Raw genomic sequence first — 18,562 nt, forward strand, 5'->3', positions numbered from 1 at the left:
TGTCTACACTGTTTCACTGGATGACGTGTTACTCTGAGGAACTACCACAAACACTCTCATGCTGCTGTAAAAACTCACCATAGCATTAAATGTGTGTTAATCCGCTGCTGGAAATAGTCCCAGACAAATTTACTCCTTACTCCTGTTTAAAGTAAAATTTGCTAAAAACCAAAAGCTCTGAGAAGTTACAGTACATTCGTGACCATTTTAAAGATTTACATCCTCAGCTTGGGGTTGAGTTCCACAGACAGGGTAGAGAAGTCAAAACGTATTGAGAGATGAACTTTTTGGTTTTTCGTGACATTTGACGATACGAAACACAAGCCTTATCCTCTAAAAGCCACCCTGCCCTCCAACATCTTTCACAAGTCTGTTTGCAGCTATGATTTAAGCCAACAGTATTTTAAGATGGCATGCTTCATAAACGTCATCATAAACGCTGAGTATTTCAGTTCACCTTCAGAGCCAGAGTAGACACAAACATCTGACAAACACAAACAGAGCATTGCCCCTGCAAACCTCAACTAAAACACTGTGATCACGCTGAGACTCTCCTATAAATCATTTGAGTTTAGGGGGGAGGATAACAGCACGTCTTTAAACCCAGAGACATCGTTAAAGAGAATTGGCTTAATGATATGTCTGAGACTGTACATTCGAGTCATAAGCTCTGTATTTGTTGCCCACTCGTTTCAGCCGTCATATGACAGCCATCAGCTGTAGTGGGAGAAGCATCCCACGCTGGGCAGGGAGACGCACAGACAGAGGCAAGCTGTTGCCTGTAAGTTAGCTGTCAGTCATTGGTGAATGAAAGGATGGAGAGGAATGGGAAACAATGACAGAAAAGGTTGGAAACAGCCTGTTTCCGATGTGTCTATGACGAGATAACTGCATTCCAGTGCTCTAAATATGAGTATCTGATATTCTTATCAGGATACTGACTAGCAGGACACCTTGCACAGGAAGAGAAACTATTAGTAAAAGCTCCAGTACACGTCCCTGACAGGCATTCGCCCTTAGAGACGGCCTCTTGAGTCTCCAACAGGAACAGCCAACCTATCTAATCTCAAGATCAGAGTGTAGCGGTGGATCTGGAAGGAGGACAGACCCTCCTCTGTTTGCTCTGAAGTGGAGCCTCACTGCACGCACACACACACTCACAGTGACTCATCCACTGTTTTTACAACACCCACACAAACCCTAACTCCTAAATGTGTACTCAGACTGGGAAACACACACAAACAGCTACACACGTACAATTATCCACGTAAACATTTGCACTCTAATCTCAGAACGCGTTTATGAAGTTTAACCTTTACAACACACAAAGCCAGTTAACTCTTTACCTTGAAAAGCAGCCACATTGCGTGAGATGAGGAACTTGAGGCTGGAGCTGGATGTCTGGAGGAGGTTCTGGATGTCTCTCCGGGCCGCCACCTGGTACTTCTCCTCCATCTTTTTGGTGCAGCAGGTCAGGTTCTTGGACATGCACACCTGAAGGTCTGAACCTGACAGTCAATGAGATTAAATGTTAGAATCTTAAAACATTACGGACCAAGGGCCAGGACTGTCAACAGTTGTTGATTATTTTCTCTTCTAATCAATTAGTTTGGTCTAAAAAATGTCAGGAAATGGTGAAAAATGTCAGACACTGTTTCCCAAAGCCCAGCCTGACCTCCTCAAATGTCTTATTTTGTCCACACCTTAAAAATATTTGATTTACTGTCATAAAGGAGTAAAGAAACCAGAAAATATTCACATTCAATCGGCTGGAATTAGAGAATTTTGATGTTTTTTTCCTGAAATATTATTTTAACCAATTAATTGATTATTAGTTAGCCACTAATTTAATAGTATTCAGTTCACTGATTAATACTCCAAGCTCTGATTTTCTAATCTGATTGGATGGAAAGGACATACCTGTCTTTCCTCTTTTTGTTCAATGCAAGAGAAATATTAACCCATGATAATCTTAGAAAACAGAAAATAACGTGGTGGTGCAGTGGTTAGCATTGTCACGTCACAGCAAGAGGGTCCCTGCTTTGAACCCTCTTGGCCAGGGTTCAAACCTCAGGATGGGGGAGCCCTTATGTGCTAAGTTTGCATGTTCTTCGGGTACTCCAGCTTCCTCCCACAGTCCAGAGACAGGTTAGGTTAATAGGTGACTCTAAATTGGCTGTAGGTGTGAATGTGAGTGTGAATGGTTGTCTGTCTCTATGTGTCAGCCCTGTGATAGTCTGGTGACCTGTCCAGGGCGTACCCCGCCTCTCGCCCAATGTCAGCTGGGATAGGCTCCAGCACACCCGTGACTTCTAACAGGATAAGCAGATACGGAAAATGAATGAATTAAGTTGCATCAATAGTCAAATGTAACTGATAATAAATGTTTGGTTTACCTTAAATAAATTAAAGGGGGACAACACGTAAACTAAGAAATCCAATATGTTTAATCTATGGCCTAAAAAAGTTCATGTGAAATGAGCTACTCTCTCTAAAGGCCAGAAATCAGAGAAGTCTCAAACATGGGATGTCAATAAGTATAAAGTCTGGAGCTGCTCCACAAAGAACGGATGTGCGACTCATTTTGTGGACCCACACAATGTTTGTTTTCTTTTTTATACCCAAAATGACCTTTATTCTATTGTAGTGTTCCCAGCTGTGAAACAGAAATGTACCCATATACTCCTAACATTCCCCTGAGGACTCTAAATGTCATCTATAACAGTGGATCCCAAATGGTGGGTCGCAGGCCCATTCTGAATGGATCACAAGCGGCTCACAAATGTGTCAAGTTTGTAAAAAAAAAAAAACAACAACTTTACTTTTAAGTACAGTAAATTTCCAGCACAGAGCTTTTATTTTGAAGTGCCATTCTCTGTTGTAGTGTGAGTGACTAATGGACAGCTATTTGACAGAGACAGCAAACTAGCTTAACAACATGGCCAAACACAAGTATGACACTGAATTTATTAAACTGTGTGGCCTCAAACTAATGACTAAGGAGAAATCTGGACCCTGTGGCTGGACCAGTTGGGAACCACTGATCTGTAATATCTTTTCAAATTCTAGTCTACTGAGCAGTTCTGGACTTCATAACATATAGCATCATAAATTTGAAATTTGTTTTTTGCTTTTGGAAAGAGTTGTTCATGTTTACGGTTCACAAATATTGTTGGACTGTCTCAAATGGCCGCATTTCCCCTTTAAGGAAAGACACTAACAGTATCATTTATGGCTACCATCTTTGTTATCTTCAGAAACATGGGAAATGGGTTAAATGTTGTGCTGTGCAGCAAACATAACAGTCCAAATCTTTTGGATTTTGGAAATACTTTGAGAACAAGCACATGGTGTTACAAGGCCATTTTTTTTTCTCTCCTGAACATCAGCAGGTATTTATTTTTCAGAAAAAGGAATGCTTACCTCTGTGACCTGAATGTAATACGTGGCAGGCATAAACTGGGGCTGGGGATTTGCATGCTCTCTTTTGGGTGCTCCACTTTCGTTTACACATTCCACAGCACAGGCAAGTCAGGTGGATCTGACACCTTAAACTGCCTGAAGGTGAGTATGAGTAAGTGAGTGCGTCTAACTATCTTCTGTATGATAAACTGACTGACAAGCTGCTTCTTTTAGCAGCATTCATCAGCAAGAGAACAAGACTAAGAGTGTGAAGTCATGCAGTGTGTCCAATGGAGGTATTTCACTAAGGACCATGAAAGCTAACTTGTTGGTGGCACAAGAGGACAAGTCACATGAGTATCATTAGGGCTGGGTATATTGTTTGAAAAATTATAATACCAGTAGCCTTAAAGTGATGCCGATACCAACAGAGTACTTCCTTGGACTTCATTTGATACGCATCATGTGAAAAGAAGGCATATAGTACAGCCATACTTTCAAACGTTTTGGTGACATCTCCGCAGGTTGAACTGCAAACTCCACCACACCACAGACTGTATGGGTTGTAACTGGTAGTGGGCCAATCATGTGAGATTAAATCGAAGAACACTTGCAGTGTTTGGCTGCAAGAAAAACCTTACAAATGGTCATTATTTCTAGACCCCAGTACAAAAAGGATCGAATGCAGGTATTGTTTGACTGGAGAAGTTTTGATACTACTTCATACTGCGTTATTTCAGTCGAAACCTTAAAAAGTGATGAGTAAGGATAAGCAGTAGCTATTTTTTCATATGGTCAGACTGTCCTGAAATTTCTCCAGGGAACACAGCATGACTGTATCAGTGTGTGACGCTACTTCAATCGCCCCAATCATTATAGTCAATCTGGGGTAGGGTTGGACGATATCTCCTGAAAATTACATCATGATATTTTTATATCTCGATATATCTCTCTGTCTCTGTCTCTGTCTCTCTTTCTGTCTCATTGTGTCATACGGATTGCTGTTAATTTATTATGTTGATCTGTTCTGTATGACATCTATTGCACGTCTGTCCGTCCTGGAAGAGGGATCCCTCCTCAGTGTCTCTTCCTGAGGTTTCTACCGTTTTTCCCCCCCCCATTAAAGGTTTTTTGGGGGGGAGTTTTTCCTTATCCGCTGTGAGGGTCCTAAGGACAGAGGGGTGTCGTATGCTGTAAAGCCCTGTGAGGCAAATTGTGATTTGTGATATTGGGCTTTATAAATAAAAATGATTGAATTGAACTGATTGATTGATACACGTTACGTATCTCGTTATTTTGAATCTGCTCCAAAGCACTTCATCAATGCTTGGACTCGGAGACTCAATCCAACACAACAGTTGTGGGGATGACTTCTTTGTTGTTGTTGTTGTTGTTGTTGTTGCTTTGTTTTTCCAAAAATATTAAAACAATGAGATTTTTGGTCAATAATCACCAATAATGTTACTTTATTACCAATTTTATTTTATCATTTATTTATTTTTTCTCATGTTACTTTATTCCTTACCTCGCTGACTTTTAATCTGCTGTGAATTTCTCTATATTTGCCTGTAAAGTCTAAATCTAAGACAATATGTTGATATATCTCGATAACAATATATATCTTCATATTGCCCAGCCCTAGTCTGGGGACCATGAACGTCCGAACAAGATTTACTGACAATCCATGTGGATGTATTTCACCCAACAGACACACAAAAAGCAAAAATAAACTAAGTACAATGTGCATAAAAAGCCCATGATGGCAAATCCGAGGCCTACTCTTTAAAAATATTAGTTGATCAAGACATTGTTCTCGATTGTGTGACACATCTGCAGTTGATTCTGGCTGTATAAATCATTTTAAAACAATAATGATATCCCTAAACTTAAGGTAAGGGCTCATACAATGGTTGTGTATTTGAAGCAAATGCTTTAGTGGAGCAAAAAAACCAAAACACAGATCCTCAAAGGAGATTGGACTCAAAAGCGTTATCGCCTCACCAAGTGATGTCTCAGGTTTTCCACTATGAACTAATGTAAGAAATCTGCACCCATAAGGGACAATCAAAACATCTTAAAAAGAGACCCAAAACTCGGATTAAAAAAAGCCTCTCTGACATGCCTAGGCAGAGAGTGCCAAGCTGTTGCCAGAGACGCTATCAGCTCCCGAGAAGAGCGAGGAGGGAGCAGAGCAGGCGATGGCACACGTGGAGGAATTTAAACTCTCCCAGATAAGACAACTTGAAAGAGCCCGAGGTCTTGCTTCTTCTTCTTCTTCTTTTTTTTTTTTCTAAAAAAAACCTAAATGTTTTCCAGAGTTATTTCCACAAAAAGCAGCTTTTGTAGAGCGAGGTGATAGACTTCTGACTCTGCTGTGTTCTGACCTACACTGAAGGCTGTTTGGCAACTCTTATTAGAAAACATGGAGACAGCTTTCTCTCAAATTCCTGGAATTTCTGAGCGTTATTTTTCAAAAGCCCACATTCAATTATAGATAACTTCTAACCAGGATCGCCTATACCTCTGGTTATCTCCCACTACGCTATCTGATGTTTTTATGTGAATTAATCTGAATCCATCAAGGAAAATATTTACGTCTCACCAGTCTCGACATGCATTTGGACTTGGAGGTTAGCGAGAGGTTGCCAGAGAGGTCAGCGGAGGTGCAGTTATAAACAGTAGCAGGTGCTTTTACAGGGCGGCCGAATCAGGAGCTTATCGTCACCCACTGCACACAATTTATCTCGGAGAAAGTGCTTTTCGGCTAAGAAACAGAGCAGCGATTTAAAACCACACAGGCTCTTCTGAGGGGCTCAGGAGTGACAATGGCATTATGAGGGTTATTTAGAGGTTTAGGAGGCATTTGAGGGTTTTCTGTCAATGTAATCAGATTCCTTGCAGAGGCAAAGGGGGTAGTGAAGTTTGTAGGGAGCAGTTTGTGGCAGGATGGTCGTCAACACCATTAAGATTTACTTTTCCAAGAGTAGCAGCAGCAGGAAACTGCCCGGTCAATGAAAGCCAACATGAAATACCCACACCCAGAATTCAACCCAAAATCTTTCAGTGGGTGGTGTCCAGAAAGTTTAAGGAAACTCAGTTTACCTCACTTGGCAGAAAGTAATTCCTGTTTATCCGTGCAAGCCACTTATCAGCAGCTACACTGTATTATACAGTATATTCTAAACTAGCCCATATAATACAGTGAGGTAAACAGTAAGTGATACCTTTAAGTGGCTGTTGTGTTGTGCAAACACTTGGTAAATCTATCCCCAAACATATTCCTGTTGCTAAGCATTAAGTGCCTGAGGATGGGTTGAACATTATCAGGATTATTTTAAATATTCTAACATTTATGATGAACCTGACACACTGCCGAACATGAATTAAAGTGGATTAATGAAGAACGTCTGCAGCATTTCCTCCAAACATGTTGATTTCACAAAGAGGCACTTTTAAACAGATTAAAGCTCTCATGTTCTGCTGTCTATATTATTACCATGACTGCACACACGCCTCTGAAATGTGTTTAAAAAGGTGTGTTCTGTAACTACAAAGAGAGCTTCAAGAAGCCAGAAAATGACAGGTTAAAAGGCAACAGTGGAGTCAGAGAGATCAACAGGAAGGTGATGGTTGGCATGTTGATGCTTTGGTTGTTATGGAGAAAAATGTGCCAATGATTTAAAGAAATGTGATATAACTGTCTTATGTATGAGGATTCAGCTGTATGAAACTAAATAGACATTAACACACACTGCTGCTGAAGCTTTACCCTCAACATACCTGGTCTGGGGCTCAGAGGCAATAATTGATTTGGTCCAATTTGCCTGAGTTGGAAAACTTTGCGCACTTCGTCGCATCTGTTTGGACTCCCAAACGTGAATCCAGAGCAATACGCCAGGAAGAAAACGTACTTGGTCCACAGCACACGCATTTTAATGAAACCCGGGGTTAAAAATACTCCACATATAAAAATGTAAAAGAAGCTTGTCTGTAAGTTGAGGTTTCTTCTGAACCTTTAGTCCACTCAGGTGAGTCCCGTCCACATCTCAGGGTTTTTAGGATTTAGCGTCGGTCATGTGGCGTGTGTGTGTCACGTCGAGGAAACGCTTCAGATCATCTCGGTCCACGCACGCGGAGGGAAAGTTGCAGCGGTGTGACGAGTCTGTTTGAAAGCGGCATGTTGTCCAAGTTGGCTGGACCGGCGGCAGAGGCGGTACCGTAACGTTACCTGAACACCACTGCTGGATACACAGCCGAGCTGCGGCCTGACAGCGCCATCTAGTGGACCGGACCTGACTTCAGTTTATCACCCGATTTTATTTAATTATTTATTTTTTTGTTGTGAGGGGGTTTTTTTGTTTTGGTGTTTGGACAATTAGACTGAGATTATTCTGTAAAACACATGCCTATATAAATGATTTTATTTTTATTTAGATTTCAATTATTTAGATCAATGATAATAATAATTGATTCTGATAAATAATGGTTTGTAGCTAATATGTATTTTTTATGGGATTTATTCACGGGTGGTTCGGCACAAGGCATTTCAATGTCCTTTATGCAAACCTGGGCCAAAGAAAGTTTAGATAATTAAATGCCACCTGACTAACTCTATGACGTTTTATATAACTTTTTTTTAACTCTATAACATATAGCCTAATATATAACTTTTTTTCATCACATCTTATTTTTTATAATTCTATATTTATAATTCATTTTTATTTTATCATCCTATTGCGCTGATTTTTAATAATTCTCCCCCTATTATTTCATCTTTTTTTAAATTTCTGTTCTCTGTAGTGTTTGAGTATCCTGACAAGCACTATATCTACAAACATATTTAAATTATTTGCTTAGTGACAACCACAAGCCTCCTAAAGCATGTCCATGTATCATTTTATTTAATTTAGTAAGACAGATGGTGCAAAAATAGGAGTTTGTTTCGTTTTTATGTCTAAAAATGTGGAATTATTGTTCTCCCTCAATTTATCCCAGCAAACTTTGAGAAGAGCCTGCACCAAGACTAACATAATTTAGGAGCTGTTTTGATTTTATACAGACTTAAAACACATTCCCCCCCCCACAGGAATGGATTTGACCAAATTCAGATACACAGGATGAACCTTTTATTATTGTAGGTAAAGTGCAAGATTTATCTACCATGATAATTGTGCAGTATTCACATTAGTACTGTATTTTTTTTCCTGACACTTATTTACTGTCTATTATTTATAAGTGTGAGGTTCAGTATATGGAGGATGTGGTTTTAACAGGTGGCACCCTACAGATGTAGCATCCCCTAATTTCATTGTTTTCCAAAAGTACAATGACAATGAAAAGATGTTCTGATTTATACACACACACACACGGAAAAAGCTGCACCACTTCTCAAACATCGACCAAATTAGTTTTTTTAAAAAAGCCATTTCAATTGTCTATTGTCTGCTATAATATGCAAAATGAATGACTGACTGCTTTAATAAGTTCCCTCAGTATGGCCCTGTATTGCTCTTGAATGTCAACTTCTGTTGTTCATTGCAGACTACACTACTGCTTAAATATATAAGATAAACCCAACTGGAAAACATGAATTCAGTGTGGTGGCAAAGATGCTCAACATGACAACCACAATATCAGTAAATTGTTTAATCAGGAAGTCTAAGTGTGGAGAATCAAATGATACTGGATGTAAAACAGCCTTGTTTACCAACCATCACGTTGTTCCCCTATCCCAACTTATTTTAACCAGTGTGTTGTAGATGTGACATTACGAGGTACAAACATGATTTAAAACCTTTTCAAAAGCTTTCATTTAAAATCCAACTGAAACATAGGTCAACCTTAGGGTGAAAACTACTGTTAACACATATGTTAACACCTGTAACCCATTAAATGAAATTCGCATTGAACCATCCAGTGAAAAGTATAGAAAATTTAATATAATTTAAGCAACATTACAGTTAACCAATTTAAAACACAACTACCACAAATGTAACACAGATCAAAATGGTCAGAACATTAAAGCACATGAAGCTGAGTGCAGCAGTTTTTTTTAATTATCAGTCGGGTCATCATCCAGGTCAACTCCGTCTCCTCGTTCCTATACAGGCCGGGACAAGTGCAATACCTCGATGTACACAGCATTGCAACTAATCCCCACCTACACAGGAAGGGACATCTCCAAATATTCAAAACATTATACACATCCACGTATGTGAAAATACCCACCATGCGGCAAATGGCAATCTTTGTGAAAAGCAATCCCACTTGGTAGAACAGCTCATCAACCTAGTCAGTTTTGCATGGATTTGCACAGCAAACATCAGTTAAAGCTGAATGCAAACCAGCAAAACTGACCAAGTGATGATTAACAGATTTTCCATGATTATAAACCCTTAAACTTCACATAGATGCAGTTAGTTAGAAGTACTTCAAGTGCTTACATTGCAGTAGATAGGAGAAAAACACTACCTGCACTATAAGCACTTTAGTACTGCTGAAACTGAGTCACTTGACGAGAACTGGCAAATACTCCTGGTTTTTAAACAGAGTTACATGTGGTATTATGCAAACAGATTGTGTTTGATGCGACACCCCCAAAACCAAGTCTAAACAGGTGGAGAGCAAGCAGGCCACCATCAGTTTTGCATAGATTTGCACAACTCATCTATTCTTGTAGTGCAACTATGCAAAACTAGCAGAGAACTGCAAGATAATTGAGCCCAATTAGAAATTAAGAAAATGGTCTGGTGGCGCATATCACAGCCCCTTATGCCAGAAGGAGCACTTAGGGCAGTAGGTGCTAGTCTATTTCACTATCTGCACTAGATGCACCTTAGCACAAAGACAGTACGTCACATGACATGTTAACATCAAAGATTCTGCACATCAGTGTCAGGGTATTGCTGTAAGTGCCTCCACTGCAGTAGGTATGACATAGTACTACCTGCACTGTAAGCACTTTGACAATACACAGACTGATAACAGCTTCGCTGCCCTGTGGCCCCATGGGGAAGATGGTCACTCTGGTCCAGGTTGCAATCTGGGTTGAGGTCCTGCACTTCATGGTGAATCTGTAAATTAAAAAATGACGCATAGGAAAGGTTATTATGATAGCGGAGACGACTTTTAGGCATTGCAACAAGTTACATAGGCAGGTTAGTGTGTGTGCGCACGTGTAGGCAGTTTATTGTGATTAAATCAATCTAAAAACGTGGAGATTGTTTTTTTATCACTATCTGAAATATGCACCACTATCACTAGGCAGACGGTGATTGAAGGAGTTAGCTGTTGAGACACAAGATGTTATGATTTATCGCAGCAGCACGAGGTCACTGAAAACATGAATGAGCAGCGCAGCCTGCGGCCCGCGTTCCCTGCGACACGGGCGCGCCTGCGCAGGGAGCGGTGTTGTTCACCCCTCCCCCACCCGTCTTTAACATGGCGCCTCGAAGTGCGCCAACCTTAGCACAAATGACTTTAAACCAGCCAAGCTAAACGCCAACGTAGCACTGCACACTGAAATTCAGCAACCGCGTGTTGTTTTGTTTAGAGGAAACACCGTGGCTTGCGGTTTCGGACCTCCTAGAAAACACGGCTACCGTCCATGTAGGAGCAGAGGCTAGCAGCTAGCAGCAAACAGCAGCCGTGCGCTGGCTTGGGCAGGTAGCTTAGCTGCTGTTAGCTTTATGAAAACATGGCAAACCGTGATAACACTACTACAGTTACATTTACAACCACTTTGGATGTGGCTGGGGAGCAGTTGTGGTGTTTTTAGCACAGCCGTTGGCTCATTTTTAGCTTTGGCTAGCAAGCTAATAAAATTAAGAGTTTGACGACACTGATTAGCCAACAACAAACGAGCACACGTTTTTAAAATACCCCAACAGTCCTATCCTGAAGGATTGGCTCTATTAACCCACTCCTGTCTTTATCTTAACGTGACAGCCGCCTTTATCATGTAATGTCCGTGGTTTACGAACATTACAACTGTGTTAAGTTTATGCAGCTAGGCTAAGCTAGCTAAGCTAAAACGCGCGGCCTAAAACTGCCCCATGTGCTGCTGCTTTGTTCTGGGGGGCACTTTAACTCACACACCACTGCACTCGAGACTGAGCAACAAATTAACCAGATTTACAACTTTACTTTTCAAATATCGGACCTGCGTGTTTATACAAACTCGTGTTTTGTTAGCAGGAGGCCGGATTTTTTTCCAACTAGTTGCTAAAGCGCAGCGGAGAAAGCTCCGGACAGCTTTTCAAATCTCCCTCATTCCCTCAATGGTGGAGCAGAGGGGGCTGCCATGCGCCTCACGTTACACTGTTTTCATCGCCAGCATATCATTTATGTTTTAATGTTGGGATATCAGCCCTTCTCCCTCGCAGACGTGATGTTAAGACGCGTTAAAACAGGCGTAAAAGACATCGTTTGAGATTTCATTCAGCAGAGCAGAGACAAAAACATAACCCCAAACCCGACTTCCTTGCCGATAAACATGCGCTCGGTAGACACTCACCAGCCGAAATCCACCATCTTCGCTCACTTGCTTGGGCTGCCGTGTAGTCTCTTACCGACAAAAGAGAGAAATAAATACGCAACTATTCCGAAAACTTTTCTACCGGCGGACAAAAACGGAACATAAAGTGAAGTCCGAGCCGATCGCGAGGCAATTTATAGCCCAGATACGCTGCTTAAAAATGATTGCGGGGTTAGGAAAGTGGCGCGAAGGCGACCAGTTGGTAACCATGTGGGTGAATGAAGGGCGGCTCCCACTGAACGTAAATATCTAGCTACAACCCCCAACTCTCCCTATTAGCATACATAAACTACGGTACTTCCGACACACATCTCCAGCCAAACAGCCTCCACCTTCTCCCAAGGAAGGAGAGGGAAACAGACAGGGATCACTGCGGGATCCTTTAATACTGAATATATACATATATGCATGCGTAATGAAAACAGCCTGCTGAGGCATGCAGTTTGGCATCCATTAAAGTTTGCATTCAAATAAAAAAATATATATATAAATAATCTAAAAACATGCTCTCAAAAAATAAATAAATAACAGTGCTGAGGAGTAAAACTAAACCAAATGATCACATGATGTTCTTCAGGTGCACTTTATGTTCATTTAATTAAAAATTAAACTGCTAATTAACCTGTTGCTGCCACACAACACGTTTAAATCAACCCTGTATCAACATGTAGTTCAAAAAATATAGATTTGTTTAATTTTTATCAGCTTTCATAGATGGAAAAAAACAGAAAAATCATGTTTATTTTATGTACTCATTATGAAATCAAACAAGTTTTACACACTGTTGTAAATTAAATTCAAGCCAGCTTTACAAATACAATTACAACACAACTGGGAAACTCTTGTATATTTTGTGTTTGCTCTAGCAGACATTAAATATTTGTAAGTCATAAATATAATTAAGAATTAAATTGAAAAAACAGTAGGCTTGAATTCACCACGAACCAATTATTAACCAAGAGTTTGTGGGTTTAATTAGTATAAAGGTCAAACAAAAGTGCTTTCTGTTGTTGTTTTTCAGGAATAATAAATATTTTCTTTTTACAATAGAATAAAATATATATTTATTGCAATTGTACATGTAGAGCAAAATTTAATCTAATCTCCTTAGTGCTAGTATCAGTAAAAAGAGCTTATAAAAAATAACAAACTATATAGTAAAAAGTTAGTCACTTAGTTGTAAGTTATCTAAATGTTCAGATGTTCTTTATTAAGTCAGTTTAATTAAAATTGATGTAAGATTACAGTTGATTCTCAAGCTTTGGGAAAGCTGTTTATTTTAATTTAAAAGTGATTTATGGTTTGAATCTAAATGATCTGCTGCATGGGGAAAGGTTAAATCTACTTAATTAGTTTAAAATAATACTTTCACAGTAAATGTACAAAAAAAGTAGTAGTACAGTTTCACAAAAATGAGCTTCACCTACTAAATCAAAACATAACTGAAATAATTATAGCTAAAACAATCTGAGGACCAAATGAGTGAAATGCAAAGATGAAACAGATGAAGAAGTTTTTAAACATGTTTAAACAATTGTTTTAGTTTAGTTACACACTTCTGAACATTAGTCTGTTTGTAATATTGTTGCATTTTGCCTTCAAAGTAAAACACACATTAAACCCAAATGATTTAAACCACAAATATTCAGTTTGTGCAGCATGAAAAGTTGCAGTAATTCAAACTTATTAGGATTATAAAATGTTTACAGTCACGACTGCCTTTTGTGATTGGAGCTCCACCCTGAATTACACCAAGACATTTCAAGCTCACAGTGTGCTCAAAGTGTGCTCGTGCCCTGGTCTTGTTTTCTTCTCGTGTTTGAAACTAAATGTTTGGACGTTGTGGAGACTTCACAACCAAAAGGCAGAAGCCATCAAACCACAACAGAGGAGCAGTTGAGTACTACAACAAAACTCTGGGCCCTCAGACAGGATGTGCGGCCCACACTCAACACGTTTTAAAAGTAAAATCTCTGTGAGCACTTTGACGGTAGTTTCATTTGAATGTGTGAAATGAATGAATTCTTTACAGTCAGATACAAAGCATGGATCGATACAAGCCCCCAGTAGATGTTTCAGAGGCTTGCTGAACTCAAAAAAACGAACTCTGCATTTATAGAACTCACAATACCTCGTGCACAGGGTTTTCTGTTTTCTAATTTGTTTATGATGGGAGTGAACTGATTTTAAATATTTGATCAGGAAGAGTTAAAGCAATTAATTGTGAGGAAAAAAAGTAATTAATTAAATTAATAATATATAACTAAAATGCCACACCAAACTCTTCTTCGTTTTTGCACCATTTTCAGTTGGAAATCGTATAAAGCTACCTGTGGTGAAACAAAGATTTACTCAGCTGTACTTTAAGGAATACTTCACCCACAAAATAACCATCTGTATATCATTATGCTGTGGTACCCTGAATTCATAAAGAAAACTTTGTTGTTCTTGCATGATTCAACATGACACAAAAAACGGCAAACATATCGATACACTGATTTATTTGGGACTACGTTTAACAACTGGAAGTCCATATAAAAACATTCTTTCACACAACTCGTGCAGTAGAATCCAAGTCTCATTTATCCAGTCGTATGCTCAGTACGAGAAGTTTAAAGGGGAAATGTCTCTTTTGGCTTTTGTGTGTGTGTGTGTGTGTGTGTGTGTGTGTGTAAAATCTTCATCTGAAAAGTAACAACTTGTTCTCAAATAAATGTAGTGGAATAAAAAGTTTCCCTCTTTAAAGAATGAAAATACTTAAGACAAGTACAAGTACCTCAAAATTGTACTTAAAGGAAAATACTTCACCCACATAATGACCATTTGTATTTCAGTTAGTCGAGCCGTGTTACCTTAAATTTGTAAAGAAAACCTTGTTGTTCTTGCATGACTCCACAAAAAACAGCAAACATATTGATTTACTGATTTATTGGGGCCACATTTAACACTCGTGCAGTATAATCCAAGTCTCATTTATCCAGTCATATGCTCAGTACTACCCAAATACATGCATTTTTGGTCAAACTTTACTTTTTAAAACTGAACTGACAAGAAACTTATCTATGCTTGCTTCAAAGCCAGACTCTAGAATAAAGGATTTCTAGCAAAAATGCATGTGTTGGGAAGTACTGAGCATACAACTGGATAAATGAGACTTGGATTATACTGCACGAGTTGTGTGAGAGTTTGTAAAACAATGTTTTTAAACAGTTTTGCTATTTTTAAACGTGGTCCCCAATCAATTACTAAACCAATACTTTTGCCGTTTTCTGTGGAGGCATTTAAGAAATCCAAAGTTTTCTTCACAAGTTTAAGGTTACACAGCTCGACTAACTGATACACAAATTGTCATTTTGTGGCTGAAGTATTCCTTCAAGTGCAATTTTTGCGGTACTTGTACTTTTCCCAGGTATTTCCATACTTTAAAGACAGAAAACTCCCACAAAATTCTTATAAATTATCTCAACTTGTCACATTTTAAATGTCTGAGTCCCACCCAAGAGACATTTCTCCTCTACATGTCTCACATGGTTTCATTTAAACAATTGTTCAAAGTCACACAGAGGTCAAAATGTCCAATGTTTTCATTGCTCACATTGTTGTATTTGTGCTTTTACTTGAGTAAAGGTTTTGAGTACTTCTTCCACCACTGAAAGCTATGGCACGAGTGTCCCCTGCAGATTTGTGTTTTGTTCACAGCACAAAAATGTAAATACAGTTAAATAAATAATAAAAGAACACCTTGCTGCATTTTCACTAGAATTTAATAACAAAGAAAAACAAGGGTTGATCCCTTCAACCTGGGAAGCTCACCACCTTCCCCCTCCATTAAATGCAACCCTCGGGTAGTTAAGAGTATAATGGAGGTTGTTTTTACCTTTCAGTACAAAGCATTTGAATTAAAACAACTCATTTTCGTGTTCAGAAGCCAGACGTGTGAGTTGCTTTAAAGCAGATGTGCTGAAAAGGACTCATCTTTTGAAGAGCGTACAATATGCTACTGACCTTCAGGTTTTTATCATGTTTTGAAACATGTTGAATCCTGTGACTTGTCACAGGCATTCTGTATGAGGGTGATACAGTATGGTAGCTGGCCAGCAGAGGGAACTATCAAACTAAATACTATACTGTAAAGACATGACTGCTCCTCTACTGTAAGAGGAAGCTCACACCACAACTTCCCCATCCTGGGAGTTTCTGTTATTTAAAAAGAAATCCGCTTTATGTAACCTGCTCAGTTTCGGAGAGGAGATGGCAATATTTTGCCCCAGCTGCTTATCCATAACATATTTAATTAGTTAAAAGTGAAATTTCTCATTTCTGCTGTTGCTGTAAATCACACAAGTCGTCCTCGGGCAAGTCCACTTAAGAAAAGATGTGTTTGACCTGAGCTTCAGCGCTCAGTCCTCTATCTGACCAACACATATGAAACTTTTCCCCCTGATTTGAGAACGGCCTATCTGTTCTCACACATCTCTGGGCACACAGTGGGAGTGGGAGCACTCAGTCATGACCCCCAACCCCCCACACAAAGCCAGTGGTGGGGCTAGTTCCTGTGCATATGGAAGTGAGGTGGGGGGTGGGTGGACGCAGGGAGGTAGTAGACTTCACATCGTCCCATGGGGTCAGATAAAAGCTTATGGCTCTGCTTATTAGACCCCCCCCCCCTTGTGCTCTCTGCACAAATGATAGTTAAAGATTTGTGGAGGGATCAGCTGCAGAAGCATTGCTGGCCACTTTGCATGATGGTTTATATATGTAAAGATAAAGGAAAAGCCTTTATTTGGACAACACAGCGACAAAAACAGGCATGAAACCATTTTTTTGCTCTTCAAACTCAGCAGAGAACTTCACAGGTGAGACAGGCGACTTTAAACACCAAGCCGGCAGCACTCATGATGTTAAAGCAACCCAAAACGTGTCTTCAGATGCAGCAACACTTCTGCCCCTATTTTCTAAAATGGCCTACCGTATCCAAGCCCCTCCCACGATAGGGGCCATGAGCCTGGGGGTCTCTGTTTTGTTCATCCTATACAAGCCAGGCCACCATTGTCTCCTCGTGACCCCGGGGTCAACTGAACTCACCTCGCCCGACCATGGCCCATTCAGCTGTGAAGCTTCACATAGGACAAAAACATCTCACAAGAGCACTTCAAGTGAGGGGGTGGGAAGACACACACACACACATGCACGCACATGGACAACCAACACGCTCTGCAGTGGTTCGGAGTCAGTGTTATATTGTGGGGTTTTTTGTTTTTAAAAAGTAGCAAGAGCCACGTAGAGGGAACACAAAGTGATCAAAAATTGAATTTCAGTGTTGATTTATTAGAGGACAGCTTATTGTATAGTCAGGATGGTTTCCCCCTATTGAAAGCATCCAGTTTAAATTGGCCGAGACACGCCGGTCTATTAAAAAAGTCAATTATAGAAAGTAGTAATGAAGTTATCTTTGACACATTTTCTAATTCTTCCCTCAGATATTAAATACATCACTCGCCGGAGGGGAAATTGCATTTTGCTGCAGGTTAAGAATGAGGCCATCCACACCTCCTGTCATCTGCAGCTCTTTATTATAAACCTACGCATCAGGCTACAGGCCAGAAAGAAAAGTAGTGCACTGTGGAGAATAACTCACCACAATGTTCACCTGAAAGAAAGTCGTGTAAAAAAAACAACAACAAAAAACACACTCTCTGTATAGGTTTAATTTTAGATGAGCAGTTTCCTTGTTTGATGCACAGAGCACATGTCCTGAAGATCCTGCAGTCTGCCTTTCAGAGGCAACAGTGTCCCTGGTGGAGGGAAAGCTCATGGAGGCTGACAGGTTGAAAATGTGCGGCATGATGTGGCTGAAAGAGCATGAAACATGTTCACCCATGGATGCCGTGCGCCGAGCCACAGGAGACACTGCCAGACAATTAAACGCTGAGAGCTTTTATTATAAAAAAAAGAAGGAAGGTTGGCATCACCTTTACACAAAGTTTGGTAGAGCTACAGGCAGATTTCACACATTTACTGCACCTGCAACGAAGACACTGCAACTGTTAAACATCTACATGAGCGTCCAGGGAAAGCATCTGAGATTTTTATGCATAGACTTTTTGTATTTTGTGGTATTTTTTTCCATGTAGAGAACCTCATCATGGTGCTGTTGACTGCAGAATGACAGTCACTGTCCCATGAGCATCATTACGAGACATGCTCCCCCGAACAACAGCACCTCAAAAATTATTCAGAAAACTGTTTTGAGTTTGAAGTTAGTTTCACATCAACCACAGCTAAAATGTAGCAACAGAAATAGGCTTTAATGCTGAGTGAGACAACAGGGGTCTTAACAGAATGCAAATAGCGGCGCTGCTAATGTTGCCCCCACTGCTCTGCTTAGTCATTTTGTCACCACGGCGAAAGTTGTGATTTATCAGTCAGCTTGAATTCAAAGTTTCATTTCTCCTTTATATTCTGTTCATTTTCTCCCTGTGTGTCCGTCACTTTCACTTGTGCTCTGGTTGGTTTCGGAAAGCAAAGAGAGAAACACTGAAGTAGAGACGACTGACACGTTGTCCAGTTTTTTTTTACACCTTTAACAAGAAACAAAACCATTTCCCATGTTTCCATTACACT

The 18,562-nt window shown here is 39.9% G+C and overlaps 2 protein-coding genes across 2 annotated transcripts in view; both read right to left on the reverse strand.

Moving 5' to 3' along the window:
- The window catches only part of gpc5a (glypican 5a), a 226,018-nt gene extending 218,407 nt beyond the window's left edge, over nt 1-7,611 (reverse strand). The window contains exons 1-2 of the mRNA XM_049599439.1: nt 7,183-7,611; nt 1,347-1,508 (exon numbers count right to left, since the gene is read on the reverse strand). Coding sequence (XP_049455396.1) covers nt 1,347-1,508; nt 7,183-7,333 — 313 coding nt within the window. The 5' untranslated portion in view covers nt 7,334-7,611. The remainder of the gene's footprint in view (nt 1-1,346; nt 1,509-7,182) is intronic.
- Nucleotides 1-18,562, reverse strand: part of LOC125902822 (ephrin-B2a-like) — a 250,422-nt gene that overhangs the window by 218,407 nt on the left and 13,453 nt on the right. The gene's annotated exons all lie outside the window — the stretch shown is intronic.

Source organism: Epinephelus fuscoguttatus, linkage group LG2 (genome assembly GCF_011397635.1).
Source record: "Epinephelus fuscoguttatus linkage group LG2, E.fuscoguttatus.final_Chr_v1".
Lineage (NCBI taxonomy): Eukaryota > Metazoa > Chordata > Actinopteri > Perciformes > Serranidae > Epinephelus > Epinephelus fuscoguttatus.